This window comes from Zeus faber (genome assembly GCF_960531495.2).
Source record: "Zeus faber genome assembly, chromosome: 15".
Taxonomy (NCBI): Eukaryota; Metazoa; Chordata; class Actinopteri; order Zeiformes; family Zeidae; genus Zeus; species Zeus faber.
The window spans coordinates 11608830-11623201 of record NC_137194.1 but is presented as its reverse complement, the minus strand read 5'-3'; the positions used below and the strand labels follow the sequence as shown (position 1 = coordinate 11623201).

Below are 14372 nucleotides of genomic sequence, written 5' to 3'. Positions count from 1 at the left end.
ACTGGCCTCCACCCCTGGCTTAATGTTACTGAGAGAATGTTGTGGATTGCTGTGCCATAATTAGGTTTGTGCCTCTGATGTGTGGGTTGATTATTTATTTAGTTGTGGTTGTTTTTTCAGGTACTGGACCTCTCTCAGTAACCTGGTGGCCTCCCTCCTCAACTCTGTCCGCTCCATCGCCTCCCTTCTCCTCCTGCTCTTCCTCTTCATCGTGATCTTCTCCCTTCTGGGCATGCAGGTGTTTGGCGGAAAGTTCAACTTCCCTGACAACCGACCCAGACGCAGCAACTTTGACAACTTCCCCCAGGCCCTCATCAGCGTCTTCCAGGTAGAGGAGCAGAGCGTCTGAGAGCCCCCGTTCTGTGCGGAGACTGGTCTGAAATCAGATTGCCTCTATTTTGAAGAATAAGCGCTGCGGCTTTGCACGCCTTAAATCTCACTTTGCTTATTTCATTACGTTTGGATCTGATACTGGGAAATGGCTGTCTGGTTGTCTATCTCATCTCAACTCAGGTCCTAACAGGAGAAGACTGGGACTCTATTATGCGCAATGGTATTTTGGCCTATGGAGGCCCTGCCTTCCCTGGTATCCTGGTCAGCATCTACTTCATCATTCTCTTCGTCTGTGGAAACTGTATCCTTCACAAAAACTCATGATAATAAAGTCCAAAAGGAAATGAGGTACAATTCTTCTGATGAATGTTATCTATTTTATTAAAGTACTACTTTTGGAACGATATTTTGCGCCGCAGCTGTTTTGCTGTTGTTTTCCTGAGCTTGAAGATGACAGATATCCTCCTCAATGTTTTCCTGGCGATCGCCGTTGACAACCTGGCGGAGGCCAAGAGCCTGACCTCAGCGCAGAAGGAGAAGGCCGATGAGAAGATCCGCAGGAAGCTGCTAAGGTCGACAGCCTGTAGCGTCGCTGATGTTTATAAGAGATGAAACTATGACCTTTAGAACTGGGTTTCCCCAACGTTTTGTTTCCACCGCGTGTGCCCTCCAGGTCTAAGATGCCCGAAAAGTCAGACGAGGAGAGGGAGAGGATCGCAAAGAAACTGGCTGAGCAAAGGGCCAAGATGGACTGCATGCCCACAACAGCCAAGGTTGGTGCTCTTTCTTATATCATGGTAACGTTATCGTATGGATATATCATGTAGATATACATTAAGTAATGTATATCTACATTAAATTTATATCTAAGTACAATTATTTATTTAGTTATTGTCACCTTTTTCATTTTTAGCTCAAAATTGATGAATTTGAGTCCAACGTCAATGAAGTGAAAGATCCATTCCCGCCTGCAGATTTCCCAGGTAAGGTCAGACACACCAGGAAAGCTGTGCATATACTTATTGTACACATACTTACTTTTTACATTTGCCATATTAACAGAATACAGCTTTTGGTTCACAGTTTTAAACTGATGACACTGGCTTGATACAAGTGTCTTCCCCTGACTATGCTGCAGTTTTAAGTATAGTCTCTTTATTATTAGACTCCCCAGAGCATATAGTCAGAGTCTAAAGTTAGGTTGTTTCCACATGCTGTTACCATATAAAGCATACTGTGTGATTCACTCTTGGGATGCACGTGGCTTTCCATATTACCCACTTTATTGTATAAGTACATTTAAAAAAATAAAATAAATAATAAATAAATATAATGTATCTGTGTGATACTTTGCCTTGTTTCAGTGGTTCTGGAATACACTCTCTGTCAACAAGGCAAGGGCATTTTTAGCCCTGACAGATTCATACGTCACCACAGTTTTGTATTACGCAGCCTTCCAATCTCTGCTTACTTCTGTGATGTAGGTGATGACGAGGAGGAAGAGCCTGAAATCCCCATCAGCCCTCGGCCTCGACCGATGGCTGACCTGCAACTTAAAGAGGAGGCCGTGCCGTTGCCTCAAGCCAGCTCCTTCTATATCTTTGGGCCTGAAAACAAGTGAGAACTGGACCAAACAAATAAAGAAATAAAATGTTTCTAATGTCATTATGATAATAATAGATCCCTAGATTGTATATCATTTAGTTGCCAGTTTTCTCATTAAAGTATATTGATTCCAGACTGCATTTATTTAGTACTCTTTTCTGTCATTAAAGTTAAGTACTAGACTTGATTAAAATCATTGCTAATTGTGTGTGTGTGTGTGTACGTGTGCGAACGTAAGGTTCCGTAAACTATGCTACAAGATCATCAACGCCTCTTCTTTCACCAACCTGATCCTTCTGTTCATCCTGCTGTCCTCCATCTCCCTGGCCGCCGAGGACCCCATCGACCCCAAATCCTACAGGAACCAGGTGACTGCCGTGGTGGCCATCTTGGAATGAATTTTTAACTGTGAAATGGGTTGCTATGGTAACCATCCCTGCCTTCCGTCGTCCTCCTTTCTCCAGATCTTGGCCTACGCAGACATCGTCTTTACAACTGTCTTCACCATCGAGATTGTGCTGAAGGTGAAGTTAGGAAATGGTCACACACACTGTCTGAACCTGTAATTGAAATTATTTTTTTGTGAGCGTGGCAATGTTTCAGTCTTAAAACCTTTATCAGGGACATTTTGTAGTATTTTGTAATTTATGTAGACATGTCATGATAGCTGTTACTTATCTTGCTGCCCTTCCAACTCAATCTGCAAAGTGATGACTTGAGGCTAAAGCGATCTAACCCTAAAGCGATCTAACCCTAAAGCTCCGACACGTGTGACCGACAGATGACGGTGTACGGAGCGTTCATGCATGAGGGCTCCTTCTGCCGGAACTCCTTCAACATCCTGGATCTGATCGTGGTGGGAGTCTCGCTGCTCTCCATGGGAATGGAGTGAGTTATGGTTTAATAATAGTTAGGATCATAATATATAATAATAATCATGATAGTTGGGTTTCGCTGCCTTGGCTGTATATATCGTCGCCTTCCTAAAATAATGGCATAAGTCATTTTTTGACAGTGATTTTTTGGCCTAAATCATCTCCTCATGATGCTGGCCACCTCTGGTAAAATCGCCTACCTCCTCAGTATGTCAATAATCATCTATTGTCATAACCTTTTTGAATTAAATCATTAATAAATATAATATGTTTGGTTCAGTTTTTTGTGTTTTCTGAAAAAATGTCTTATGCCATTATTTTAGCAAGGGGACGATATGTAATATTTCAATTCTGCCAATTTAGTTTAGGATCTACATGCATATAACAGCCATGAATCGTTGTTTTTTTTTAGTCCTGTTTGCTGTACTCAATACGTATAGTGCCTTCATTGATACATCGGCAGTTGCGTGTTGTCTTCAGAATTTAAGACTCTTTAAGAGAAGATTTAAGAGAACATTTTTGCCGTGTTGCGTGCAGGTCCAGTGCCATCTCAGTGGTGAAGATTCTCAGGGTGCTGAGGGTTCTGAGGCCTCTTAGGGCCATCAACAGAGCCAAGGGCTTGAAGGTAGCACACCCACATACATTTTTATGAGCTTCAATAGCTCTGTTGATCTGTTTGCAATATTGACATTGTGTTATTGATAGCCTTTTTGTTGTCCATGTGTATTGGCAGCACGTGGTCCAGTGTGTGTTTGTGGCCATCAAAACGATTGGAAACATCGTGCTGGTCACCATGCTGCTGAATTTCATGTTCTCCTGTATAGGAGTGCAGCTTTTCAAGGTAGGGGTTTTTAACGGATGTACTGTAAAATACTGCGCTGTGATTGCATCTCAAGGCGTTGATTGAAGAGGGTTCAATGCATCATGATCGTGTGTATTCCCAGGGGAAATTCTACAGCTGCACAGATGCATCCAAGATGTATGAGACGGAATGCCAGTAAGTTATGACTGTATATGCATTTTTCAACCCCTAGTTATTATTGTACAAGACGACTAAACTCTTTAAAAAAAATAAACGATCCGTGTTCTCCTCCCACAGGGGTGTCTACATAAAGCACATTGAAAACTCCCTCCAGGACACCGTGCTGGCCAAGAGAGAATGGCGCAACAGCGACTTTAACTTTGACAACGTGCTCAACGGGATGCTGGCTCTCTTCACCGTCTCCACGTTCGAGGGCTGGCCACAGTGAGTACAAGCAGCTCCTCAACTCGTGGATTTTGGTTTCAGATCGGATGTTTCCAATGAAAAAATGTACATTATATATTTATATAATATACCGTGCGTTCCATTGCGTTTAACGGACGTGATGTTGGTTCATAAATCTGTTCTCTCGTTTGCCTCCCTCTCCCGTCCGTCCCTTCCCAGGCTGCTGTACAGAGCTATCGATTCAGACAAAGAAGACACGGGGCCCGTTTTCAACAACCGCGTGGACATCTCCATCTTCTTCATCATCTACATCATCCTCATCGCCTTCTTCATGATGAACATCTTTGTGGGCTTCGTCATTGTCACTTTCCAGGAGCAGGGGGAGCAGGAGTACAAGAACTGTGAGCTGGACAAGAACCAGGTACAACGCTCTTGTGCTGTAAAGCACAATAAACCTGTAAAGTCTAAAGGTTTCTATCATAAACTCTCTATTGACATGACATGAGTCACAGTAAAACCACTTGCTAAGTTAATTAATAGATTTAATGACATAATTTATTAATAGCAATGTGGTGCTACAAGGAGTCTGTTTTTTTTCTCCATCTACATAACCAACATGTGCAGCTGAGACCATCGGCAGTTTCTATGTAATAATTACGAGGGCTCCAAGAGGAAAAGTCCCTTGTACAGTAATGATAATTTCATATTTATGGGATGGCTATTGGTGCTATTGTCCGACATTACCACACAATAAATATTTGAGAATGAATCATTATGTTGATGAGAACAGTCGATGAGGTTCAGAAACGCTCCCGAGGGGCAGCCTGAAAGAAGACATTTAACTGTATTGTGATGTTATTACAACAGAGAGCGTCACGTATATCCATATTATGAGGATGTATCGCCGGAGCTTCAAGATACATCACCCTAACCTTGAAGTCATATTTATCATCCTCTGCGTCCACTCCAGCGGCAGTGCGTCCAGTATGCTCTGAAGGCCCGTCCCCTCAGGTGCTACATCCCCAAGAACCCGTACCAGTACCGGGTGTGGTACATCGTCACCTCCTGCTACTTTGAGTACCTCATGTTCTTCCTCATCATGCTCAACACGCTGTGTCTAGGAATGCAGGTACACACCTCTACCCAGGCATCCCCTTACACAACAAATTCAAGTCAATATATTTAAATGTAATGGTATGATATAAGAAATTGAATGACTATACTTCATATTTTATGATTCCAGTATATTTAATATGTATTCATAAATTTGATAATTTTGTGAAATATATACTTTTTTACAACATATAAAAGCAATTGGTATACTTGGCAATATATTGCAAATATATTATTAATTCTATTTCTTTGTAAGTGTGAAAATGATAAAAAAGTATATTTATTTCACACATATGTCTGGGTCATCTCTTCATTTTAGTGTTGATTATATTATAATAGCGTGTGTAAATTCTTTCTGAGACTGTGTTCCACTGACAAGAATAACATGGAAAATATACGTACGTCGCATGAGGTTCTCTAAAATGCTTCAGCATTCAACTCTGCCCTCGGGAACCGGGTGTAGATGACAAATATGTGACATTCTGAGGGGATTTTCTTTCGCAGCACTGCAACCAGTCAAGCCACGTCACCAAGCTGTCCGACACTCTGAACTTGATTTTCACCGTGCTCTTCACCGTGGAGATGATCCTCAAACTCATGGCCTTCAAAGCCAAGGTAAAGACCACGGGAATGTCACGCGGAGGCGGCGTCGCCCCGGACCCGGTGTCTCCGCTAAGATCTCCGAGCGGTCTGTCCCTCTCCGCAGGGCTACTTTGGGGACCCGTGGAACGTGTTTGACTTCCTCATCGTCATCGGCAGCGTTGTCGACGTCATCCTGAGCGAGGTCGATGTAAGTACAGAGGCTTTGAATGAATCCTCTTTTTGTCATTGTATTTTTTTTTCAATTTGCGTATAAAGCCTCCGTTTTGTCTCGGCGAGGCTCTCCCAGTCGATACTTGGACCATGTTTGAAATGACTGAATGTGTCGTGTTTATTTAATACTTTGACCCAGAGACATGTTGTCGTGGCCCAACGGCCTCTCGGGGCTAGTACAACTAGTCCACAGGACATGGTCAGTACTCCACCCTGCTGCCTTTTGCAATGTCAACAGCACCGCGCACCACCCTCACTGAATCACCGGAATGCTCCATCACCAAGCCACCAGTCTTCAACCATCCCCACAGTTCTCTGTCACAGTGATTTCAGTGATGTCATCATGCCTGCGGTGTCTGAGCAAGTTTAAAAGAGCACAGTTTGAATCGTGTACAGGATGTCCGTGTTGCCGTTCTCACTTGTACACGTCTTTTGATCATCTCTTCCCCTCAGCTGTTGCACTACATTGTTCTCGTCCTCCTCACCCAACCACCACGCCCCACACGGCAAACTCCAGTTTTTACCATCCCTGACCGTATCTCTCTCTCTCGCTCTCTCTCTCTCTCTCGCTTTCTTCCCCCATCCCCCTTTTCCTCCGCCTGTCTAACTTGTCATTTGTCTGTCCTCCTCAGGCTGCCCTGGCCACCAGTGGAGGACTGTACTGTCTCCATGGCTGTGCTGTAAATATCTGCACTGCACCACTGCATGAGCTTTGCTGTGATGCCACGCTGCTCTCTGTGCCGCTCTAGTGGGACTTAACTCTACTGAACTGTGTGTGGCTCGGGCCTGAGCAACTAGTGGTGAGAAATTTGAGCTGCATCTTCTCTAATCGTAAGATTAGTGAGTCGTTTGCGGTTAAATGTACTGACATGGTGCTTAGAGCTGACAGTTTAATTTAATCAAATAACATGCAAGACTTGAGGAAAGCCAGTCAGCAATGCGATTGCCCTGAAAAATAAGTCTCCGGTTAAAAAAAAAGGGTAATAATAATTTGACAATGGAGTGTGTGGGTACTGCGTATTTTTGCATGAGCTATAAAAGGCTGCCCTTCGGTTTTCAAACAAGCAAGACCTGTCTGTTGGGAGCTTTGCAACTGAGCGAAGGAGGAAAAATTAATTATTATTATTATTAACACTATTTTGCACTACTGGCAGATGTTGCTCATTCTGAAAGACGTGACTGCTGCCATATTCTCAATTTGCCTGGCGTTGGTGATGTTAAGCCCCTAACCCAAACCAAGCACTCTAATTCTTATCCCTTCTTTTGGTCAAACTTTATTTTCACAGGAAGTCAATCCTATGCAGGCCATAGCGGTAAGCAAAGACTAAATCCACAATAAGATAACGGATTCCCACTGATTTGCACTGGTTTACCTTGCATTCTCATTCCAATGTTTTCCGTCTGCTTCTGCCAAGGACTCTGAAAACGCCAGGGTCTCCATCACGTTCTTCAGGCTGTTCCGTGTCATGCGTCTGGTCAAGCTGCTGAACCGCTCGGAGGGAATCCGTAATTTGCTGTGGACGTTCATCAAGTCCTTCCAGGTCTGTCGCCCCGCCGCCATCATTAACCTCCTCCTGATTATCAACTCACACCTCAATGACCTTTTTTTTAAATTTTATTTTCGTGTTTCTACAGGCTCTTCCCCATGTAGCTCTGCTCATAGTGATGCTCTTCTTCATCTATGCTGTCATCGGGATGCAGGTACAGCATAATGTCATTGCTGTATTTAATGGTATTAAATCCTTTGTAATTTTTTTTTACTGTACTTATGTTACCAAGTCCAACACGTATTGTGCCTAATGATTAAAGTGATTCTTATTTACTGCACATATGTAACGTTTCAGATATTTGGGAAAGTAGCCTTGGTGGACGGCACACAAATCAACCGCAACAACAACTTCCAGACATTCCCTCAGGCCGTTCTGATGCTATTCCGGTGAGTCCTGGCAACCAGGCTGCGCTTCGGCGCAAAGAGACCGAACAGAGGCCTCACCGTAGTCTGTGTGTTCAGATGTGCCACGGGGGAGGCGTGGCAGGAGATCCTGTTGGCCTGCATGTATGGAAAAAAGTGTGACCCCAAGTCGGACTTCCTGCCGGGAGAAGAGTACACCTGTGGAGCCAACTTTGCTGTCTTCTACTTTCTGAGTTTCTACTGTCTCTGTGCCTTCCTGGTGAGAAGTGGTAGTAAATGATGTTTTTTCAGAACCTGTGTGTACATATATTAAAAAAAATAATAATAATTTGATTTTCCATCATTGTGAAACGGCTCCCGCGATTAACTGTCTCATGTCGTCTAGAATACAACATCAAATATCGACTACATCTACATTGCTTTATTTTCCAGATCCTTAACTTGTTTGTGGCTGTCATCATGGACAACTTTGACTATCTGACTCGAGATTGGTCTCTGCTGGGTCCACATCATCTGGATGAGTTTAAGAAGATCTGGGCGGAATACGACCCCGAAGCCACGTGCGTCTGCCGACCCCCATTCCATTCGACTTTTCGTAGGCTTAACCTGACGTACGGTATCTGTGCAGCGTTGGGCCCTGAGTGTAATGTACATCTCTAACCTATAGGGGGCGGATTAAACATCTAGACGTGGTGACACTGCTGCGACGCATCCAGCCTCCGCTTGGTTTTGGAAAGTTCTGTCCACACCGTGCTGCATGCAAGGTACAGACAAACATAATAAAAAAAACAAAAAAAACCATCTATTGGTGTTAATAGTATATTGGATGTTTTAGCGTTGTTTTTTTTGCCCTCATTAATGAACTTTTTTCACTTTAGCGATTGATTGGCATGAACATGCCACTCAACAGCGATGGCACAGTCACCTTCAACGCCACCCTGTTTGCTCTGGTCAGAACCGCCCTAAAGATCAAAACTGAAGGTAACGTTCACCTGTATCACGGTGGATATTGTCAAAGATTTCATGCGTTTCGGGAATTTGTTTCAACATGGTAGGTCATGCTCTCGTGGTTATTTCCCACCAGGCAACTTTGAGCAGGCCAACGAGGAGCTGAGAGCCATCATTAAAAAAATATGGAAACGCACCAGCATGAAACTGCTGGACCAGGTCATTCCCCCCATAGGAGGTGAGTCTGTCGAACCTCAGATTTATACACAAGTATCTCTCACATTAAAGTGGACCTATTGTGCTCCTTTTCACACGTATAATATAGGTCTCTGAGGTCCCCAAAACAATCTTTTTGAAGTTTGTGACATGCCTCTAATCCCGGACTGTTCCAAAACGGGCTGTGTGTGTGTAACTTTAATTATGAATGAGCAGCCAAGCCCCTAGTCCTGAGCCAATGGGGTTTTTGTTTTATTCACTCTGTAAACTTTCACTGATTTCCCCTTATCAGTACGCTAAAATCTGTTCCTGGAGAAATTTAAGGCAAGAAATAAACAATCCAGTCGCTGAGTCCTCACTCCTATTAGATCTACAAGGCCTCATTTAGAAATTAGTTCTAACTTTAGTGGCCATGCTCCAGGCTTGTGGGAGACACGGACATCACACCGGGACTCACGCACTTGGGGATTTTGTTTCATGTAAACGTTTGAAAATAAAATTAATAAATGTACAGCAAAAACACACTATTTTTATTGGTTTTGTTTTGGGGAAAGCACAGCAGATCAGATGGAGCGTATGAAGAAATCTGTTACGAGGTGACGTCAGCTCGTGCAGAGTAGAAAAAAAACCTTTGAAAACCGAGGGATCAGCGTTTTGTTCACAGCGACTTCTTTGTCATTAGTTTACCTCATTATTTGACACTTTGGCCACGTCTAATATGAACATCCGACATTGTGACAAAATATAATCATATCTACTGTATGTATGTGACAGAAAATAAGGAAAGGCGTAATAGGTCCCCTTTAACAAAATCGTTCATGTTTTTGGTTATAGACGACGAGGTGACTGTGGGGAAGTTCTATGCCACCTTCCTGATCCAGGACCACTTCCGTAAATTCATGAAGCGCCAGGAGGAGTATTATGGCTACCGTCCCACCAAGAAGTCTGCTTCAGGCCCAGAGATTCAGGTAAAGACCTTTGTTACAACAGCAGGCTATTGCTTTTTTCTGTTTGTGTGTATGTATGAATGGTCTACTTGTAACTTCCCAGACTGCATGTGTCAATCTCAGCTCTGCATTTTGGTCTTTTTGTGACAACGGCCTCCTTTGCAGCGTTATTCTTGTCCATTTTCACCTCCCTCGAGGGCAGTAATCAGTGGGTCGACGATAATATTGTTTTAAATCCCATTTGGGATGGTAATGGTCTACCTTAAGCTTTCTCTAGCCGACAGGGCCTGAAATCCCTACCCCTGCCAAACGGTAAAGACCACCTATGCCTATGTGTTTTGTAGGCCGGTCTGAGGAGTATAGAGGAGGAGGCAGCTACAGAGCTGCACAGGGCCATCTCCGGGGACCTCCAAAATGAGGAGGAGATGGACAGAGCTATGGAAGAAGCTGGCGAAGAGGGCATCTACAGGGTGAGAGTCAGACATTCATGTTCACGTAACGCAATGTCTGCATACAGATGCACACCGCTGACCTTGCTTCATCCTGATTATTGCCCTTTTATTACCTAAACCCTGGCGTGTAGCGCACCCACGGCCTGTTTGGAAACCAAATAGACTCCTTCTCATCAGAGCCCGCCAGCACCCAGCCTGCCCAGGTGACCAGTCAGCGCCCCCTACAGTTTTCTGAGAGCCAGCCCGAGTCTCCCCTTGACTCCGCTTCCTTCCTACCCACCACCGAGTTCTTCCCCACAACGGTCCCAAGGGACAACACAAACAACAACGCCCTGGAGGAGTGAGGAACTGGCCTTCTAACACGCAATTCAATTAGTTATTTGACCGATAAACGGTGGTGTCCGCTCTCCCGGTTTATGACCAGTGGTGTTCTCGTTTAAGGTTTTCAGTCGAGAAGGAAGGCGGTCCCCGGGGGTTCTATGATCCCAGTGAGGATACGGAATCTGGTGAGTTCCGGGTCTTCTCCCTGAAAACGCATAGATCGCTTTATAGTTACGCTGACTTTGATGTGATTATTATTTTTTTGTCTTCCCTGGTGTAGATAACGGACGCTTTTCAAACTTCACGGTGAAAACAGATGTCACACAGGTAATGGGATTTTGACGGTGTACGCATCTAGCTCACAATCACCAAACAGCAACTGAATAACACTGTGCATCTCCTTTGTAGTTCCCCTATAACCATAACGACAATGACATTGCGGAGTGCCTGCCAGCTGCTGATCAGCTAATTCAGGAAGTAAGTGAGACATTGCTTATCACAAATCAAATACAGCTTACCAATTAGTAGAAAACATCCTCAGCCACTATCATCTGCAATTATCAAGCATCCACTCGCTCCGCCAAAGTGAGCAAATTGCTCCCAGTTCCAGAGCCGCTTTACTGTCGCTGACCTTCCTGCCAGTTGGCAAGCACAAAGCGAGTGACTCCAAGGGTTAAACTGGACCCATTATGCTCCTTTTACACAAGTTAATGTAGGTCTTTGAGGTCCCCAAAACACAACTCAGATTATGCATTATAGCAATTATAACATACCTCTAAATCCATTGCGTTCTTGACCCTGTTTCAGTGGGTGGAGCCACAGGCGCCAGTTGTGTTTGAGCCTGGCTTCCATTCAATTTACTCCGTAACTTTCACCGATCTCACCTCATCGGTCCACCAAAAATGTGTTTCTGAACAAATTTGAGGCGAGAAATAAGCAATGCAGTTGAATCTTCACTCATATTAGGTCTCATTTAAAAATTTGTTCCGACTTTGGTTGCCGTGCTCCAAGCTTGTGGGAGACATGGCCACTGTACCGGAACTCTCGCTTGCGGGGATTTTGTTTCATGTAAATTTTGGGGGGGGGGGAAGGAATAAAATATACATCTACAATAAAAACACTTTTTTGGTTTTGTTTGGACAAATGCACAGCGGACCAATAGAGCAGATGACCATATAAAGCCATAACCATAAAAATCTGTGACAAGCTGACATCAGCTCGTGCACACAGTAGGAAAAAACCCTACTTCGTCATTAGTTAACCTCAATATGAAAATTTGGCCATGTCTAATATGAACATCTGACATTGTAACATATATATGACAGAAAATAGGGAAAAACATAATAGTTCCTCTTTAAGGCTCAAAAAATAAAACAGCAATTTGTGGATACTGGTAAGGGAGGTGGATGTCCAATTTCCTTACTATGGTTTCTTCCCTCTAGGCTCTGGTGGGAGGAGGCCTGGTCTCGCTGGCCAGTGATCCACGTTTTGTATCAGTGACCAGGAAGGAGATGGCTGAGGCCATGGATATCACCGAGGCTGATATGGAGGGCGTGGCCCAAGGCATCCTCTCTGGCCAGAAGAGGAGGCGTCCTGTCCCAACACCTCCCTCCTCCATGCACTTGGTGCCATCTGTTTCTGCTCGGAACCCAGAGGACGCCGAGCAGCCGGAGGCTGCCGTGAGGAGGAAGAGACGCCCCGTCCCTACACCCCACCCTGTTCCTGTCCAGTCCTTGCAGGAGCCGGAAGCGGCCGACAGCAAAGTTTAGAGCCTCTCGCTTGGATCCACGAGGTTATCCTGTGATGTCACACCGGACAAGGCTGTGTTGGTGGCACCACCTCACATTACCTTAGCGGGCTTGTTGCCCTTGCCTCAGATCATAACTACCTGCCTCACCAGCTGTGGTTAAATCTTATCGAAACCAAGGTAAATCAATTTCTCTGCAAAAAGTAAACACTTACCCCCAGCACAAAGGGTTTGAGAACCCTTTTTCTTTCTATGTGGTAATCCACTCCATGGCTGCTGAACATGATCTGAACAGTGTGTGAACAGGGGTATTCAGCATACAGGTGCTGTGGTGTAGGGCGGGGGAATTGAAGTTGGGAAGGATTGTGTGGCGTATTCGTATCCAGGCCCGAAGGACCTTCGACTGAAATGTTAAATATTTAGTTGGAACAAGATCACGGAGCAAAGGATCAAAGCCTCTTGGATTTCTGTTCTGGCAAGGTTTATTTTGGCAGACCTGCCATCTTTGTCTCTTATCTTTTAAGGCAGTTTCTTCTGCTCACTAATGTTGCAGTTGGCGCTAGTATGTTTTTATAGAAGAAACGTTTATTTTTTATGTGAGAAACAATGGTTCTCAAAGGGGATTGTGCTCCTTTTCAACAAGTTAATAAAGGTCTGAGGTCCCCAAAACAACACCCAAGATTTTTGCTGAAAATACCACTCAGATTATGCATTCAAGCCATTGTAACATGCCTCAAAACACTACAATGTAAATGAGCAGCCAGGCCCCTAGTTTTGTGAGCCAATGGGGTTTGAGCTTTACTCCAGATTCTGTTGTACTTCTCTGTTAACATTCACTGATTTCACATTATCAATACACTTAAATCTGTTTTTAACAAATTTTAGGCAAGAAATAGGCAAACCAGTTGCTGAATTTTCACACATTAGATCTACAAGGCCTAATTTAAAAGTTAGTTCCGACTTTCACCGCGGCGTCGGTGAGCAGCGCGGACCTTGGGACTTTTGTTTCATTTGATTACGGAAACAGTTTTTTTTCACGGACAGTTGGTATTAATTCCTTTTTCTTTTAAAAGATTTGTGCTGGACAGCCAACAACGGCAGTTCCCATGCTTAGCTTCGACACTAGCGGGTCCGGTGACGCTTCAGCCATGGGTGGAGTTACTCAGATAGGGGGGGCGATTCTAATGTGTCTCAATGAGTTTTACGGCTCATTTCAGGACACGTCTTCTGAATTACAATGCTCACCAAAAAAACTGACTGAGTTGTCTTATTTCAGTTTGTGTTAGTAGGCCCATCAGAGACCAAAATCTATGTCCACAAGCACTGAAAAAGTGAGTTTTGCATAATAGGCCACCTTTAATTTATAAACGGCACGTTGTAGTTATGTATTTAATTCTACTGCTGTAGGTTTATGCTTTACACCAAAAAAATAGAGCCTAATCATTGGTTGGATTAGGCTCAATTTATTTTATCAAGACAGTGTTCAGCATACCTGGAGTATGATGGATTTCGACAGAGGGCCCACTTTCACTGGGAGCTACGTTTTAACATTGCACTTCCCTGTATTTTGTTTGCGCTTTCACGGGTATTGAAGAATGTTTTTTTATTTATTTATTTACTCTTCTAAGCCTGTACTTTTGGTTTGTTCTGGAGATTTTGATGGGTGAAGGGCTCACTCGATTCTGTGACGTCAGGTATTTGATAGTGAACCAGTTATTACTACAGTGTAAAACAGGTGAATTTTGGAGTTAGCGCTTGTGAACAGTGCCAGACTCGTCTCTAGGTGTACTCTATTTTTTCCGTAGAGGCTTCTCGACATGCCTTCTTACCTTAAAGAAATTGGCGACTTTTCCTCGCCTGCTTCTAAAGCCGGGAGGTCTCTA

The 14372-nt window shown here is 44.0% G+C and overlaps 1 protein-coding gene across 1 annotated transcript in view; it reads left to right on the top strand.

Moving 5' to 3' along the window:
* LOC307241555 (dihydropyridine-sensitive L-type skeletal muscle calcium channel subunit alpha-1-like) overlaps nt 1–14356 on the top strand; it is a 29593-nt gene extending 15237 nt beyond the window's left edge. The window contains exons 12-45 of the mRNA XM_080015720.1: nt 121–328; nt 514–634; nt 791–905; nt 1007–1106; nt 1247–1316; nt 1818–1950; nt 2177–2306; nt 2403–2462; nt 2720–2826; nt 3351–3438; nt 3547–3654; nt 3758–3810; nt 3913–4059; nt 4240–4441; nt 4991–5149; nt 5638–5748; nt 5840–5923; nt 6579–6626; nt 7233–7259; nt 7362–7487; nt 7582–7647; nt 7791–7882; nt 7958–8117; nt 8291–8418; nt 8526–8622; nt 8737–8839; nt 8943–9044; nt 9857–9990; nt 10314–10439; nt 10553–10761; nt 10863–10927; nt 11023–11069; nt 11151–11219; nt 12185–14356. Coding sequence (XP_079871846.1) covers nt 121–328; nt 514–634; nt 791–905; nt 1007–1106; nt 1247–1316; nt 1818–1950; nt 2177–2306; nt 2403–2462; nt 2720–2826; nt 3351–3438; nt 3547–3654; nt 3758–3810; nt 3913–4059; nt 4240–4441; nt 4991–5149; nt 5638–5748; nt 5840–5923; nt 6579–6626; nt 7233–7259; nt 7362–7487; nt 7582–7647; nt 7791–7882; nt 7958–8117; nt 8291–8418; nt 8526–8622; nt 8737–8839; nt 8943–9044; nt 9857–9990; nt 10314–10439; nt 10553–10761; nt 10863–10927; nt 11023–11069; nt 11151–11219; nt 12185–12511 — 3922 coding nt within the window. The 3' untranslated portion in view covers nt 12512–14356. The remainder of the gene's footprint in view (nt 1–120; nt 329–513; nt 635–790; nt 906–1006; nt 1107–1246; nt 1317–1817; nt 1951–2176; nt 2307–2402; nt 2463–2719; nt 2827–3350; nt 3439–3546; nt 3655–3757; nt 3811–3912; nt 4060–4239; nt 4442–4990; nt 5150–5637; nt 5749–5839; nt 5924–6578; nt 6627–7232; nt 7260–7361; nt 7488–7581; nt 7648–7790; nt 7883–7957; nt 8118–8290; nt 8419–8525; nt 8623–8736; nt 8840–8942; nt 9045–9856; nt 9991–10313; nt 10440–10552; nt 10762–10862; nt 10928–11022; nt 11070–11150; nt 11220–12184) is intronic.
* Nucleotides 14357–14372: the final 16 nt, after the last annotated feature.